This window comes from Periophthalmus magnuspinnatus, chromosome 13 (assembly GCF_009829125.3).
Source record: "Periophthalmus magnuspinnatus isolate fPerMag1 chromosome 13, fPerMag1.2.pri, whole genome shotgun sequence".
Lineage (NCBI taxonomy): Eukaryota > Metazoa > Chordata > Actinopteri > Gobiiformes > Gobiidae > Periophthalmus > Periophthalmus magnuspinnatus.
The window spans coordinates 8,380,474-8,398,453 of NC_047138.1; the positions used below are offsets into that span (position 1 = coordinate 8,380,474).

Here is a 17,980-nt window from a genome sequence, read left to right on the forward strand (position 1 = left end):
CTGCTCCACATTACACCTTTACACCCACTCAGTGTGCACTCAGGACTGGAACTCCGAGACACCCACACAGCCAACAGAGACATGAAACTGCAAAGACTAGCATCATTTTCAAACCGTTATGAAATGTAAATACAATCACCAATCCTAACAGATTTGAGAAAGCACACCATTTTAAAATGTAGTCAGTCAGGTTATAGAGGGAAGCTTTAATGCAGAAAATATCTGCGTAGTGTTTCCTACATTGGCGTCATAGTGAGATGCTAAATTTAAAACAAAAAAAAAACTGCACCCAAAAAAGTAGATGACCTTGATCTTCAGCAAGTAAGTGGTTGAACACACATTTACCCTGAATGTTTACCTGATTTGATAAATATTTTATTTACTAATAAGTAAAAGGTAAACAAAACACAGAATCTGGTTTCTTTTGTTAAAAATGCAATTTGTATTAAAAGTCTAGTCTTTAAAACAGACAGCCCCATGGTTCAGTGGCAGCTCTGAAATAAAACTTTACAATCTGGTTAATTGTGTCAACATTACATCATCATTATCATCACATTTCTGGTTGAAAAAAACAAAATCAAACAAAAAAAAAGAATTCCTTTGATTTTAGGCTGGTCTGGAAGTGAAGCGGTTTGGTGCTGTAATAGGTCTCCAGTACCTCTGCATCTAAAATATAGATATTTGTTCCTACAATAAACAGACAACGCAAATGAGCACCTGACCATTGTAAAACATACAGAAAACCACAGATTCCAGAACAATAAAGCCTATGGTGGCTTGATGACATTTGAGTTAGTGGATTGCCAAGTCAAGGGTTCTTTTGGTGACAGGTTGGCACTAGATTCGAAACAGCTGATTTGTTTTGGAAAGGCACTGGACACAAGGGCCGTTAGGTTATCCATCCTCGTGTCATGTCAGTTAAGGTCCTCTCACACACTGTAGAAGTGATGAAGGAAAAAGTGGCACTCGTCAGTACTCAACCAGCAGTTAAGTGTCTTTTTGACTTTGGGAAAGAGAAGGGCTAATTTTGTTTGCAAAGCATTGCTTTTTCTGGGTAAGGCTGACTAGTTTGTTCATTCCTTCACCCTATTGTGCAGTTCATTAACAAAATAAACTCTTTGACTCTTATACACAAATATCCATGAGTGTCTATAAATGTGGCTCTCCTTAATTATTCCCATAAAAACGGCTTAGATCCATTTGCACAGTACAGTACAGTTGGCTTGAAGAAACTGCAGCTGAAACACTGGCTTCGCTGACATCACTTGTGGACACTGATCGTGCAGATATTACAAGCCAGCAGGATTCCTCCCTCTTCAGCTGCCCCTCCTCCTCCTCTCCCGTCCCCCTGTGGCATTCCTGTGTTCATTTTTCCTCAAAGGCCAGGGTGAGACGTATAGAAGAGCTCAACAGTACACACTTGGTGCAAGACACTGTCACAAACACAAAACAAAAACAGAAAGTTATGAATGATCAGAAATACAGGAATTGGTGCTTAAAAACAGCTTATTCATGCCTTGTATTTTGCCATATTTTTTTTCATTTTTTTTACTGTTATTATTATTCGTTGTTTATTCTTGCTTCATGTACCCAAGGCACATTCCTAGTTTGTAAATTTTGTGAACTGACAATGGCAATAAAGCTTATTCTGAGCTGAGGTTATGTAGGTCAAATAGCCTAACACGAATTCCTCTAATAACTTGTCCAGCAACTTGTCAGCCTGCAATTAAACATGCCATAATCAAAAACTCAAACCCTTTGCTAGCTTTTCCAGTTCCCCAAATGAGTCAGTGAGCGACTTCCCCAAAGTGTTAGCCAAACAATAGCTACAAAGCCTGCTGCTGTTAACTTAACACTGAGCTTACAGGAACAAAAAGGGGCTAAGAAGTGCTGAACTCAAACAGAATGCAAAATGGGGTGCGCCAAGTACTTTGGAAAGCAACCTCCCCATGGCATGCGTAATAAACCATTGTATGAGGCTTGAACTTACCATTGCAATTTTAACCAAGACTTTATGTTTGCCTTTCCTCTTAAAGAATGACACAAGACGAACAACACTGATCGTCGCCATTTGGTGTTGAAGCATAGTTCATCTGTCGCACTATTTCTGCAAACAGTTCATCTACGGAGGTCTTGTTTTTGGCTGAAGTTTCCATGAACGGGCAATTCCAGTCGTCCGCCAGTGCCTTCCCCTCACCGGACGACACCTCCCTCTCCCCCTCTAGGTCCACTTTGTTTCCAACCAGGATCATGGGCACCCTCTCGTACCTTTTCACGCGTATTATCTGATCCCGCATGGGTTTGATGTCCTGAAAGCTCTGCTGATTGACCAAGCTGTAAACCAAAATGAATCCCTGGCCGTTTTTAATGTACAAGTCCCGCATAGAAGCGAACTGCTCGGTCCCCGCCGTGTCCAGGATCTCCAGGACGGAGGGAGATGAGTCCACTTCGATCTCTTTCCTGTAGAAATCCTCTATCGTGGGGTCGTACTTCTCGATGAAAGAACCGGTCACAAACTGGACGGTGAGGGCGGATTTGCCGACTCCCCCCGAGCCGAGAACCACGACTTTGTACTCCCTCATGGTTCAAAACAGTTACCCAAGCCCACAGTCCTGCTTCCTCTCTGCTGCAAGCCCGCTAGCCGCCCAGCTGGCTCTCCCCGTTCACTGTTGCGCTTCAGCCCGCACTTTTAACAAGCTCCGGGCGGCGAACCTGGGGCGTGGTCGTCGAAGTTTACGGGATGATCACCGTGTTTGGAGCCGCATTTAGCCTCTGTTTTGTGTCATGTTGAGTCCGCTTCGATAGCTCAGCTGGTTCTTGGAGCAGCTTCCCCCGTTTTCGTTCAAGTAGCCACCGTGCGCTCCCTGTTTTCTGTGCCGACGTCAAGCTGTCACACGAAACAAGGCGCACTTCCGGTTTCAAAATAAAAGCAACTTTATTTAGGTTGTCATAAAAAGTACACTAAATGACAAATGAGCATAGACTATTTGTATTCATACCCTGCGTAACCCACTACATTACTCGGATCCTCTGTCTTGCTTTAACAAGTAGAGTTAGCGTGTCGTGACAGCCTCTTTTCAATACCAAATTTCTACGCTTCCCTTTTACTCGCATTAACTTCCGGTAACTTTCAGCCGCTCAAAAATACACTGAGCGTTTCCTGCCCACACGCTCCACGCAGTCTACGTCTGACGTCACGCAATAAATAGTGCCGTGCGTTGGCTTGTTAAAGGCGCAGTGCAGCTTCTTTCGTACAGTCAGCCAGAGAGCCACTCACAGCTGCCACACCTTAAGTTTCGACATCTCTGATCCTTGGCTTACTATAGCTTGAGTCACTCTGACACACTAGGAAGTCATTTGGAAATCTATTGCTTAACACAGATAGTTTGGTGATAATGCTTACTTAGGCTATCTGAATGCAGTACCGAGATTTTTGCACTTTATAACAGGCTATGACACTAAACTAGGCCTACAAAATCATTTAGATTAAACAACACAGTCTTTTATTATTTTAGTATACTGTTATAGGCTAAAGTACAGTGTCTTAAATAGCTGTGTAATATGCCCCAGTGTGAACTAGAAAACAGTATAGCCCTATTATGAAAGTTGCTGTTGTTGTGCATATCACATCAATCAGCCATTTAATAATGTTCATTGTTGATTTGGCTTGTTTTTGGTTACCAAACAATACAATGTCCGTGTAATTCCCCTTTTGCTACAAATAATACAATGCCGTCCAATCCTTTAGTTAATTATTCCCGTTTATGTAGCTGAACCAAAATGTTTTGTTTTTTGGGGGGGTTTTTTGTTTGTTTTTTTTGGGGGGGGGGGGTTGTTTGTTTGTTTGTTTGTTTTTTGGCAAAAGATTCATACACATAGCCCATTGTTTATAAAATTTCCTTTCTGTCTTTTCTGTCATTGATGAAGTGTACACACTGGCATTCAAGATAGCATACATTATGGTTTCAGTCCCTCTTCCTTGTGTGTATATTGTGAAATTGCCACTGCTTGGAATCAATAACTTTCAGCAGTGGTCCGTGATGATTGAAACCATGCAGTTGTGACCTCACCACCTCCAGGGATGACTTAGTATTTCTGCTTGATCAATACATTTTTAATTCATCCACACATCACCGGCTAGCAAGTCAGACCTACGTGGTCAGAGGGCTATTACAATGTTTTCCAACGTATGACATGTCCACTTTGAAATGAGACCCTTAACACCTCCCAAGAAAAGGCATCTGCACATTCAGCTTGATGTTAAATGCTTTGAACTTGTGTGTAAAGTTGGTTTGAGGTGAGAGTAGCTGAGGTATGTGGATTGTCATGTGGGCCTTTTTACAAGTGCCCCAGAGCCAGCCCCTCCCCAAATCCCATTAGAGCAACAACAGGCTGCTTCACCACTGCTGTCTCCATAGGGGCTCATGGTAATGTGATGCAGGGTGTTGTAATGATGTGGATTGTCAAATGTGTGAGAAGGATCACTCTAAAGCAGCAACCAGTCAGCCCTGTCAGGAAACACAGAGGCCACGGCTCCCACATTAGTGATAATTAGTTACTTGTCCTCACAGGTCAATTTATGTCAGGGCTCACATAAAAAAAGCGCTGGATTTACTCACAGGATACTGTTGCTATGTTGACGAAATAAAGTTGTCTGTTGATTAACAAACTGGAAACTAATTGGAAACTTTACATTACACTGATATTATGCAGACATGCAATTAATTTATGTATGATCTGAATGTGATTTTATGTTTACGTATGACTTTATTCTTTTTCTGGCAAAATAGAACTAATGATAATAAAATAATAACTTTTCCTTGGACGTATAGCTCCTTTCAGAATACTGTTTGCTTATGCACCTGTCTATAACGGCACATATCACGTTCATACAGGCGAGGGAAAGTTTATTGCCCAAAGATACAACAACAGTGTGTATTGGTCTCATTCCTAGGGTGGCATGTTTGGAATTAATGATAAAATGTAAATCTAGGCCCATATTAATAATTACCACAATGATGGGACAATATTGCAACACTGGAATATGCAGTTGCGGTATTTATTCCAGTAAAATGACAAAACACTTTTACTTGATCTATGAAATACTTTAAATTAAAAGCTTAACATTCCTTTTTCTTATACATCTCCAGAGGGTTTAGTGCAGCCTAGTATAGCTCTTAATGCCACTTGTGCCTCATATCAAACACAGCATGCTCCAATTAAGTCACCTTAAATAGCTTAAGGCCTGTCCCAGAGCAATCACTTTAGAACAATAAGAACAGCTGAGTGTGTAATTTACTCTGGGGCAGCCATAAGAGCAACATCAGACTTCTGAATAAGTCTGCAAACACTGACTAATTAATGCCGCTGATATCTGTAGCCCTGTGATTATACAGCAGACACGCCTCTCTCAAACAACATTTAGCAGGGCTGGAGTTCACTTCTCCGAAAGATTTAGCTGATGTGTGGCCTTATTAGCATATCTTATGATAGTTCTCAATACTGAACTTTGAGGCTAGGGTACAAAAAACAGCTCTATCAACATTATGTACTAAGCTAAAAGTGGTGTAAGTGTATACATACATACTTATTTATTTATTTTACTTGAGTATCACAATTTAGTTGAAACTTTTTAGCACTTAACACACAATTTTGCACTTTTAAAAACCTCCCCAACCTTTCACATTTCTTGCAAAATCACCACTCGAGAAGGTCCTTTGTGCTGGAAATGCACCAGGAAAAAACAAAAAAAACAAACAAACAAACAAAAAAAAAAACTACTCACATCTTCTTTTCTTTTATGATTATTTATGAATATTTAGCAAAGAAAAAAAAAATTCTACTAAGTTTCAACAATAGGTGTATTATGTATTATCTGCACTAAACTGGACACTTTATAATACCAGTTAATAAGCCATGTTTGCACTTGTTATGCTGTTGTTGTTGTTGTTGTTGTTGTATATATCTACCTCTAAGTATTTTATTTTTAAACATATCTCTTTTTAACTTTATGCATGCCCTTATTTGTACTACTTATCTTGCACTTTATCACCAAAGAAAATTAATAGTTTGTGAGCTGTTTTCAATGACAATGACAATAAAAGTCTTCTGATTCTGATATATATACTTTTTATAGTTCTGTTGCAATTGATGTTTTTGTCCACCAGAGGGCAGTCAACTTGCATCCTAGTTGTCAGACAGTGGTCTATGGTCTTTGGTCGATGAGGACACTGCAAGGATGAGACTTTCATGGAGGTGAGAGAATCTAGTTTCTGTGGTATTTTACACAGCAGTAGTAGAAATGAGAGCAGATAGTTAAAATTATACCACACTTTTTTTGGTTTATTTGTGCAAATTAACACGGCATAAGGCAATAGGACAATAGGAATTATTTATTTGGCCAGTTCTATCTAACAGCAGTCTATTGTTAATTAGACAATAACAATAAGCTGTTGTTTCATGTTAAATAATGAACAATGTTTGAATAGAAACGACAGACTCTCCACCGCTGACATAGTGACATAACTCGACAATAGTCCCAAATGAATGAGAAATGCTCACTACACTTGTTAGATCACTCCAAATGCTAAAATCTAAATCCGGAGAGAACGGGAGCCACAGGGAGGACACTCGGTCTTTCATGGAGCCCACAAAGCAGCCTTTCATGTGTGGAATCTGGCCCATATTAATAATACATACAGCACTGTACAACCGACTGCAGGGGTGAAAGGTCGAGGCGGGTGTCACACAGAGACGCCTGACATTCTCACTTCCTCTGTGTGCAGCTGAGGAGAACAGCATCCTTCACCAGCAGATGTGCAGCTTAAAATATAAAGTCAGATTACGGTAAATAAGAGCGTGAGTACCTGGTGTGTAAATAGTGACTTTATGTAAATAGTTATTGGTTGAATGATTGATGAATACTGTACATAAAGGTGAAAGGACTGGTTTCTCACTCAATTTAACCCACCTACATGTTGATTCTTCTATTTTTTTATTATTTACTAAGCCACTATGCATTTATTAATTGTATATTTTTCATAATCAATGTCAATCTTGTTGCAGTTAAAACGTCCACTGTATTTTTCCCTTCTGAGTCAAGTTCTCATCCATTAAAACAGCTAAAGATTTGGATATTGTCATGTCTCTTCAAAAGGCAGTCCTCCTTGTTTTGGATAGTTTGTAACCACCTGTGGATGAATTCACAAATAACAAATGCACTAAATGGAAAACAAGTATGCCACTGTTTTGGAGCGCCACAACAATTGTCAGTCTGACTCTTCCCAGCAGAGGTTAATTTGAGAAATACTTTGAAGATTTGGAGCTGCAGTTTAAGGACAGGTACGGATCAGACAGACTTGAGACTGTTCACTGCACTGAAGACCTGCCTGTCCTGACCCCAGTCACATATCTAATTATAGAAGAGAATCCAGGGCGCAGGATCAGCTTTCGGACGCACATTGGCAGAAAGACGCTGCACTTGTGTCATTGACCGCAGTAATTGACCAAATCCAAATAATCCAGATGGTTTCGTGATGTTTGTATTGGTACAATATTTGACCTTTTTGAGTTACCTCCAGAGGTACTTCAAGAGCCGTTTGAGTGTCTCCGTATAAGAGACAAAAAGTAGCATTATTCTGCAACAGTAACCATGACAACAGAGTAAATAATGTTAATTGAAGTATTAGTTGCAGTAGGTTTTAGACACTAACGCGCATTACTGTAAGGATAAGTCATAAGCACACCCAATGCCTTTATTTAAGTTTTGTAGACTTGAGAACATAATCTTGAAGTATCACAGCACTTGTATGTTGTAAAAGTATGTGTGTTGTTCACATATAGGCAAAAGGCCACATGGCGGGACACGCACCTGCACACCCAGAATGCACTGCTGTGTCTAGTCCTTGGTGGATTTGTCTGTGTGCGTGGCCATTTTTCACCCCCTCTAACCCACACCATTCATCATGTGCAGACATTTGGTGACTGCCCCACACTGGTGCTGGCACAGGTGTAGCCCTCACACACACACATACACATGTACGTACACACACTCACAAACACATGCACACAAACACACACACCTATTCAGGATAAATAGGGTCTCCAGCCAAGCAGAACACGATAATAGAATCTAAACAAGGCTGCAAGAACAGAGGAGAGAGAAGGGGGGGTGTAATCATAAAAGAAGTGAAAGCCCATAATGTATGGTCAGGAAGAAAAGGTCAGGTGTTCAGAGGTACTGTAGCATAATGTGCATTTAAGATTATGTCTTATGTAGACCACAAATTTAAGAGCAGGCCCTCTACTGCCTTACATTTTCACTGTAATGTAATTGTGCCACTTGGACATCATGGTACAGAGCATAAGGGACGACTAGAGCAGCCTAAAATCAGAGCTGCTTGACGTGTAGTTTTTTTATTGTCATCTGGTGTTTATTATAACTCCAATACAGCTGTTTATGCAATAGTGTCAATACAGGAAGCAAGCCCAAATATAGCTTTACAGTTTAAGTAAATATGCCTTTAATAAAATAATACATTTAAATTCAATCTTCAAATTAAATGTCTAAAATTGAAGGCATCCATTACAATTTAGTTTCTTTTTCAGTTTCGATTTAATTTGCTTTTCCCAAAAGCCAGTTCTCTACGTTTGACACACTGACAAATTACTTAACTAAACCAATAGCAGTAAAGCAGGAGAGTCATCTGTGCAAAGTGTGTCTAAGGAACTAACGAGAAAAACACGTGTAATAAACTCTCCAAGATAAGAAACTGGTACTCATTTACCATTTACAACAGTGTGAGGCTTCTTTGTTCTATAGCACTTTTGTCGAGTCATAGTTCCAAAGTTTATAATATGTATACCTTTATTATAGTAATTACATTTGAAGAAGCTAAATCACATTTTCAAAGGCAAAATAGTATGGCAATTAACAGACAAGATCTGCTGCAGCTGGCACAGGCACATTCTAACAGCAGCAGCCCTGGTTAATTACATTTTTAAAGTCTGAGGAGACGGAGCGTTTAAATGATTTCACTTTTGCACAGTTTTATAGCATTCATGTATAGGCTATAGCAGTAGTGAACTTTGGACCCCCCTGGGCTCACTGTGCTCCTATAGATCATACTGACATAAAAGGCTAAAGCTAAAGCTATGGGTCAGGTTCCCACCACAGGCCATAAAAACAGGAATGTGCATAGACCTGTGTGTCGGCAGGTACGGCGTTCTCATGCACAAACTGCTCTCAATCTAAACATTTACCTGTGCCACTCATTTACATTACCCAGCTTATCGTTTAAGGAGTACTATCTGGACATAAACCATGCACTTTTTAGTTTATTCATAAAGTAGGTGGAAAAAAACATCGAATTCATTTTACTGTACAGATAACACACGGACGGTCAGCACTTTATGTGGTATTTAAAGCAGTATGTGATTATAATTGCAATCAAAACTCTTTAAACTCAACTACTTTTGCTTTTGATTTCATTCACGTTTACACATTAACCTCCTTTCCAGCTCATTATTACATAACCTTAAATTATATAACAAACCTGCACGGCAAAACAGTGAGGACTCGATTACACAGATTAGAACATTCTTAAAACTTCTGATTCATCATTCCCAGTGTACAACAGGACAGCAGAGTGACCGGTTGCCAGATAATAAAACCCTCAGACACTGTGAAACTGCATTGCTCATGTGCTGCCTCTTAACTTCCCATATCGACGTGTGGACAAGCTATAGGTTAAATGCATTAAGAATGATCAAGTCAGTTGTGCTGTAATACTGTAGTCCTTGTACTACTTATGCATTCTGTTATGTTTTTACTGCATGTTTGTTCACTGCAGGTGCGGTCCCATTCATGCCTGCATATCCTTCCATTCACTGCCTAATGTGCCTATTTTCATCTATCAATCCTTTTCTTTTTATACAGCTTTTTTATATCGCTAAATTTTCCAGCAGCACAGCACAACCAACAGCCTTTTTACCCCGCCTTATCTCGCACCCAGTTTACGCCGGGCTACTGCTCATAACACTTATCACACCCTGGTTTGTCTGTCGCCTTATCTAGAGGAAAAGAAAATATATTAAATGTCTTTATGTATGTTTGGGCTAGACATTGTATAAATTGAGTTGGGCAGATGTGATAAAGTGGTATAGTAATAACTAACTAATAAATCAAAAGTTAAAGCCCAGTATGAGAGAGGTGGAAGCTACTGTGTTAACCTTCATGTGAATTTGAATAGATTTTAATAGTAGTAGTTGTAGTGAATAGGATAAGTTGTATTAGCAGTTGGGGTTGTGCTCTACATTATTTAGCCTAGTTTTAAAAGCGTGTAACTGTAATAATAAAGCATAAAAGTACATTAATGGTAGTAGTCTATTGGTTGCCCTGTTCTAGTCCTGTTTCAGTCCTAATCCAGTCCAGGTTTACTTACAGACGGCACGCCCAAACTGTGGCCCAGGGACCAAATGCGGCACAATTTTTCTTGGCCCTCAAGCTTCCAGATGAATTGGTCCGTATTACTTTAAACAGTACGTTTTTACTGTACATATCTGAAAATCTACTTTAACAAGTCCATATCAAATATTTAATGTGTCCCATTGAGGATTTAAGCATGAATAAAGGTCTAGTAGTTTAGTCTAACTTGTAATAATAACACAGATTTTAAATATTTACTGTATTGGCGACCAGTCTATAGCCCTCATTCGGCCCTCAGCTTTGTCTGTGTTTATATATGTGGCCCTTAATGAGAAAAGTTTGGACACCCCAGACTTACACGCTTAGTCCAAGTTTTGTTAAAATTTGACAGTGGCGTGTGAACGCATCCTTTCACACTGACAGTAGCTGTTGTAGCGAACTTACCAAGCTAACTAACATTAAGAATTTGTTGCAATTGTGTGGAATACTGCATTTGTTTTTAAACGTTTTATTGTGTTACGCAATATGGTGATGACATAACCGTTTTTCGACATTTGACATAGGCGTAGATTAGTGCACAGGTTCTCAAAAAGCTCGATAGAGGAGAGTTGTGCGATTCCTGCCTTCTTCCTCCTTTACAAAAGCACAGCAGATTAATGATAAAAATATTCACAAGTGCTATGAAACCAAGAGACAGGTGATTTCTGTAGCTAACCCTGAAGGGAGAAGTCAATAGGGGATTGGCACAGATGTTCAATTCATCTATACAGTAGCGATATCATCTCCCATTTCCTGCTCATTTGTTATCAAGCGAGCCCAGTGTTTGGTAATAACAGAGTAGCAGAGCGCCTGGCAGCCCCATGAAAGCCGGCTCATTCTCAGAGGCCAGCGAGCACCACAGGCAGCCAGGCGAAAGTAAACATATTTCCCTCCAGACCTTTAGAGCTATGATTCAAATAGCCACAACTGTCAGAACCCACCATGGATCTGTATGCAATTATTATGTGTCAAAACAGCAACATACTTCTGCGCACTTTGTTTAGGAATGCTAATTGGAGTGAAAGCAGCCAGTTCTTTGGAAACCTTCTTCACATTGCAGAGAAAAGATAGCTGTCAAACACAAATAAAATTCAGCTGACGTACATGCAAATTCAAGCCAGAGTTGATTGACATGTTTCATAATGGATTCACAGTTTCTAAAAGATGTAATGCAAATTTACATACCAAGCACAATCTCACATATCTAACTCGTGAGATATGATTATATAAAGGTAAAGTCGACGTGCTGATTACTTCTGCCTTGTTTGTGTTGTCCGTTGCTCCACTCTGAAGTGTAGGACATGGATGAACTTGTTTGAAATGGGCATGCATCAACAGCCTGGATCTTGTTAAGGGCTCATCTGTATCTTCCAGATTGGAATCTTCTATTACTTTACTGTACATTATCAGAATGGAATACTCAGGTGTTAAATAATGTCACTCAAGTTAAGTCTCTCCATAAGGGTAAAGCTTCTCTAGAAATGAAAAATAATATATTCATTATATATACAAAATCATATGTAAACATGCATCCACCTGCCATCCACCCCTGTCATAAAAAAATTCACATTTTATTATTCGCAAAGATTTACAATGACTGCAATAGTGCAATGCATGCATCCTTGTTCAAAACAAAACTCACTGAAAGAAGCAGATTTCTATATGAAGAGGGAGATTGTACCATAAGATACAATTCTGTATCACTAGTATCTTTTCTATCTGATCATAGTCTGTCTTTACTGTATTGCTTCTAATATTTGATTCAGGCCCACCCTTGAGAAGGCCAAACCAATGCTATTACTGAACAAAATGTTTTCATGAGATGTTTGCGCCTAACAGCTGGATACTGTGACCTGATGCTGTACAAATACTTGCATGCACAAATACACTTGACAGCTGTTTAGCCGGCAAGCCGCACAAGAGTAAAGTACATTAAAAACAACACACAGTGCAATCTGTGTGCATATATGGAGCAGATACAACCACATTGCTTCATCTTGTGATTTTTTTCTACGTGTCACGAGCTCATGCCAGAACTCTCTCTTGGATACTTGGTGTTTTAGTGCGGTGAGTGGGGGAGCCCCATTGTGATAGATGTGGTGGTCGGCTCCCACTGTAAATTTAAAAGCACAAAGCACCACAGTTTTTTACATTGATGGGAAGCATTCAGAGAGACCAAAAACCAACCGACTCTAACACACAAACGTTTGTTCACTTGAACTGCCCACGCCTTTGAAGCAGTTCTCACCAGGATCAACACAAGAGCTCCTGGGCTGGTGATCACAGAGAGATGGAAGAAGTTCTCTGTATGTACCACCATTGGGACCATAATGCTACTTAATAAAATATATTTAATCCAGATGCCTTAATTACTACCCACATTTGTAAATAAAAATGTTTGCTGTTATTAGTGCTGAAATTACAATTACAACCATCTCCAGAATACCATAAAAAATAAATAACAACTACTTTCAATACTACTATTTCAAATACTAAAATGATTATTCATGCATCAAAGAAATATAAAACACTGTTCTTTTTATTTTGAAGAAGAATGCATTTAGGTTCCAAATAAGTTGATAAATAACATCTCTAAATGTGCTCAAAGTGTCTGGTTAATTTTCTATGTACAAATATTTTTCAAAAAACATTCAGCTTTCAGACAGAAGCTCTAAGGAAGAAAGAAATAGGTGAAAGGCTTCTGGGAAACAAAAGACTGAACTGAGGAGAGAGAGGGAGGGACTGAGGGAGGGAGGAGATCCTGGCACACATCCAGATTTTGAGCAAGTCAAGATCTGACACTGAGTCAAATCCACTTATGCTAGGTGGCTAATTCTTTTGCACTACATTGAATCCACCATCCTAAATGAAAGCAGAAGAGATAGTGGCACAAAACAAATAGTGCACGCAGCTACAACTTCCACCCACTCAGAGAAGGCCTTGGCTCTGAGCTGTTGGCCCCCGATCACTTTTGCAGTTTGCAGCTTGGAGCCAAGAAATCAAAGGCGTTAGTATTCAGCAGGTCCAGTGAGGATGAAGAGGTTTGGTTGTATTTCCTGTGCCCACTCTAATGCACAGCCCCGGGTTACTGGCACCGCGGTCTGCTTCAATAAGGCCCTGTCATTGTAACGGGCACAAAGGGTGTCATAGGAGAAGCCAAAGGAAAGGTGCCACTCTTTTTCGCCTGCTTTGTACGCTACAACTTCCTCCCGGCTACTATGAAATGGAATCAATGTGAAAAGAAGGCAGGGCAGCTAAGGTTAAGCGTTTTGTTGTTTACATATCAAAATTTATTGACAAAGAATACTAGTGGTCTAAGATACTACTATGTACACATGTTCATTTTCTTCCATATTAACATTTCTATACATAGTTAAACACTGATCAGGCATAACATGAAATGCACCTGCCTTTAACACTGGTTGTGTTATAACTGATGATTGAATGTACAAAAATTGCCACCTACAAACTGTGATGCTTTGTGGATTATTTGCCATTTTTCTATCAGTAACAGCAATACCTTCTGGTCCTCCTGAGAACTACTCTTGATAGATACGGATGACTGAACACGGCGAATGGGCTGCAGTTTTGAAGATGACGCAGTTATCTATAGTCATCACAATAGGGCTCTTTTTAAGCTAAAAAAGATCATTTCGCTGTTCGTAAAATTGAAATATCTCTCCTCTGCTTCTCATCACTTATCTTGGGTTATAATGTTTTGCCTGATCAGCGCAAAAACACATCAAAAGCCTACACGGTTTTAACAACAATATACAAAGAGCTGCACAATTCTATATATCAAAACGACATTATTTAGACTTCTGTCCACGTGAACACCAACAGTGCAGTAGTTATTTGAGGTATTTCTTTAAAAATACAGTGTGTCTTCATCAGTATGTGGATGCAGGTGATTGACACATTTCACACTGTGGTTAGTGACTTACGTGACAACATCTGATCATGCAATTAAAGGTACTGGTTAGCGACTTCAGAACAAGGTTTTCTGTACAACATCTTCAAAACATCCATCACATGATCAAACACACAAATACTGCAAGTAATGTCTTCTTAAATCTGTAAGGAAAAGGTTAAGATAAATAGAATATAGAAACAGGGCTTGACATCAACAGCACTAGGACGAGCCACCTCAAGTCTCATTTTCAGGACATTATGTAATAGTTATGTAATTAGACTGCTATGCTGATGATAAACAGGAATCAAGGTAGTTTTCGTACAGAAAATTTGACACAAAAACATAAAATTGATAACTATAGCTATAGAGAAAGGCCCTTACGTAGAGTTTTCTCATATAAATCAACGTGTATAGAAATGATAGTGTTTATAATCAAATTTATGGTGGCATTTTGTGATTATACTATGCACTAATCTACCACCAAAAATATTCCCATTTTACATTGAAAGTGTACTCTAAATATTTGCTATAAAGCTTAAAACATCAACAGTAACCAAGCAAACAAAATCCTGCAGCAACAAATGAGCAAAGTTGTTTATGTCAAGCCCTGATGGTAACAGTACATTTTCTAATCCCAAAGAAGTCAGTAAATACAAGACAGGTGGTGTCCACTCAGTTTTTTAGTGTTAGTGCATTACAGGCGCTGCACTCCATACGCAGCTTCAGTGCATTCACTTTGTCCCACAGGCCATCCCGGTGTCACCGCCGCCGCCACAACGCCTCATCTGAACTGTGTAATAACTATTGATCAAGTGTCAGTGCTGTGTCCAAGAAAAGGTGCTCTAAGTTCAAAAATCTGTCTCTGGCAAAAACTGAATTCCTCCATTGTGGCTCGTCATGTAGGTCTATTAACACTTGTTGGAACAGATGGAAGAGGGTGATTCTTTTGTACATTTATACATTTTATACAGTAGCTTACAATAACAGCAACACAACAAAGTCCAGAAGCCTTCACATGTGGGTGTACGACAGCAGTTAATCCAAAGACGATCACTATTTATCGGACCTCCTTGTGTTCTTGACGTTCTGGAAACATCTTAAGGTGGTCTTCCAGGATCATCCAATCAAAACACCACTTCTTATGTAGAGTGTCAGTCAGATGTACACCGGTAATTCAAAATATCTGTGCATTTTTAGTGTTTCATTGATACAGATTCAATTCATTAGAGTGGATTGGTGCATTGTAAAAGGTTGCGTATTGATTTACTGCATTTGTGAGTACGCAATAGTCCTGCGTCCAAGCCATATCGATCAATAAGCAATAACTTTTCAATTTAACCAGGTTTGGGACCCCTTCGAATTCTTGTAACTCATACATTTACACTACCTTATCAAATTTACACTGAATTATATGAATAAATACATAAATATTAACACAATAATAACATCTGGTTATATTTGGAGATGGTCCTGGAATAACAACTTGAAAGATGTCACAGGAACGCTAGCTGTAAGAAAATCTGTCCATCGATGAGTCTAAAGTTTGCGTTCTCCATTCTCCACGTACTCTGCCAAGCTGTGCAGCGCTGTATCATCACTCCTGGACTGAAGTACATGGTCCCCCTTCCTGGAGGGCTTTTTAGTGGCACGCGACAGCTTCCTCCTGAATGTATCTCCAGCCAGGAAGTACAAGATAGGATCCACGCAGCTGTTGAGACTAGCCAGACCGCGCGTCACCTGGTAAGTGGCGTAGACGCGGTTATTAAACTCGCACATATCAGGGCTTTGGAAGTAGAGCCTGGCCCTCATGTTGAGATTCTTCATCACGTGAAACGGCAGATAGGATACGGCGAACACAGCCAGGACGATGATGACGAGGTGAATGGATTTCTGTCGGAGCGGCGCGTTGTTCATATCATTGCAGATTAAGGCCTTTACGATCATGCCATAGCAGCAGAAGATTATTATAAAGGGGATGACAAAGCCAAACACAGTCAAAGTCATGCTGTAGATAAAGTAACCAGGGAGCTCATCTTCAGTCGTGGTGTCGTAACAAGTGGTGGCATTGCGTTTTAAGCCTGTTCTGGAGTAATACAGAATCGGAGATATAGCTAAAATCACTACTACCCAAACTAATGCGCTGGTTATGACGGCATTTTTCTTCTTTAGTCGACCTAAAGACTTGAGAGGATGCACCACACCAGTGTACCTATGCATGCTGATGCAGGTGAGGAAAAGAATGCTTCCGTATAGATTTACATGGAATATAAAGCGCTGGAGTCTACATAGCACATCCCCAAATATCCAGTCAGTTTTATTGAAGTAGTAGAATATGAGGAAAGGTAAAGAGAGGACGTAACAGAAGTCTGCCAGTGCTAGGTTGAACATGTAGACTGAGATGCTGCTCCAAGGTCTCATGTGGCACACAAACATCCATATGGCTAAGCTGTTGCCCACCAGCCCTGTGATGAAGACCATGATGTAAACAGTGGGCAGGTAGTAGAACTGGAAGCCCGTCTTGGTGAGCGAACATCCTCCCCTGCTGTGGTTGTGCAGCTCCGTCACGTTTAAGAGCGAGGTCAAGTTCAGGTCCGCGCTCATGGCGTCAGGGGCACGGGCACGTCCTCTTACTGTGTGGCACATAACAATAAACTAATGATTACTTAGCTCTCCACACTGGTTTCGCTTTAACCAACATTAGCCCTGGATTGGCAATGAGTTTCATAGTTATGACATGCACAGTCAAGTCTACACATGCACAGACACGACTTTTAAACTTTATTTAGTAGATCCTAAAAAACATAGCTACAGTAGTCCATGTATACACAAGGGGTGAGAAGTAGTTACGTGGTGACAGCAATGGTTACTCACCGTTGAAGTGTATTCCACATTCCTAAAATGCACTCCATGCAGGGGCGACACGAGCTTTTGTTTTTCTCACAGTTTGAAGTGAAAGTGTGGGTAATAGTCTCAAAGTTCCGTCGTTTCCCTGTTGCACTCCGTGTGTAAATGTTTGGTCGCTGCTTGGCTCTCTCTCAGCAGTGGGAGACGCGGTGTGGACAGCTGCAGACTCTGGCGCGAATAGGGAGAGCGCGCACAGAGCAGTGGAGAGGGAGGCGCGCCACACTGCTGCTGTCTTTCCAGTCACTATCTCCTCCTCTGGTCCCTTATCTCTGCTCATCGGACACGGGACACGGAGCATACAGGCACCTGTCGATGCACTGAAGTCCCACACAAGCAGACTGACAGGTTCAGTCAGACGGAGTTTAGGCTTGTAGCTTTTCCGTGGCATCCGTGCGTAATTACTGTACAGTATTATTACGCAAACGTGGGTTATGTCATTTGACCGTTTATTTGAGTAATATTATGTTTCTTAATCAATGAAATTGAATGATGCAGGAACAGGAATTTCTTATGTAACCGGAATGTAAAACTCTGAAGTTGTGACATGTCAAAAAGCATAATTGGTCTAAGTAAAAGAACGAGGAAATGAAAATAAATAAAAGGTAACGCCCAAAATGTTACTTTGAATTATATTTTATATGGATAGCCCTATCAGTGCAATATCACAACAGTGTACACAGGGATCTCACAAGGTGATG

The 17,980-nt window shown here is 40.1% G+C and overlaps 2 protein-coding genes across 2 annotated transcripts; both read right to left on the minus strand.

Moving 5' to 3' along the window:
* Positions 1–353: 353 nt before the first annotated feature.
* On the minus strand, positions 354–2,889 carry LOC117380176 (ras-related protein Rap-2b). The gene is made up of 2 exons (XM_033976933.2): positions 1,991–2,889; positions 354–1,433 (listed from the first exon to the last, which is right to left on the minus strand). The coding sequence occupies exon 1, from the start codon at positions 2,580–2,582 to the stop codon at positions 2,031–2,033; it is 552 nt and encodes a 183-aa protein (XP_033832824.1). The 5' UTR covers positions 2,583–2,889; the 3' UTR covers positions 354–1,433; positions 1,991–2,030.
* A 10,099-nt stretch (positions 2,890–12,988) lies between these two features.
* On the minus strand, positions 12,989–17,599 carry p2ry1 (purinergic receptor P2Y1). The gene is made up of 2 exons (XM_033977561.2): positions 17,250–17,599; positions 12,989–17,008 (listed from the first exon to the last, which is right to left on the minus strand). Exon 2 carries the CDS (start codon positions 16,977–16,979, stop codon positions 15,915–15,917), a length of 1,065 nt encoding a protein of 354 aa, XP_033833452.1. The 5' UTR covers positions 16,980–17,008; positions 17,250–17,599; the 3' UTR covers positions 12,989–15,914.
* Between the last annotated feature and the right edge of the window lie 381 nt (positions 17,600–17,980).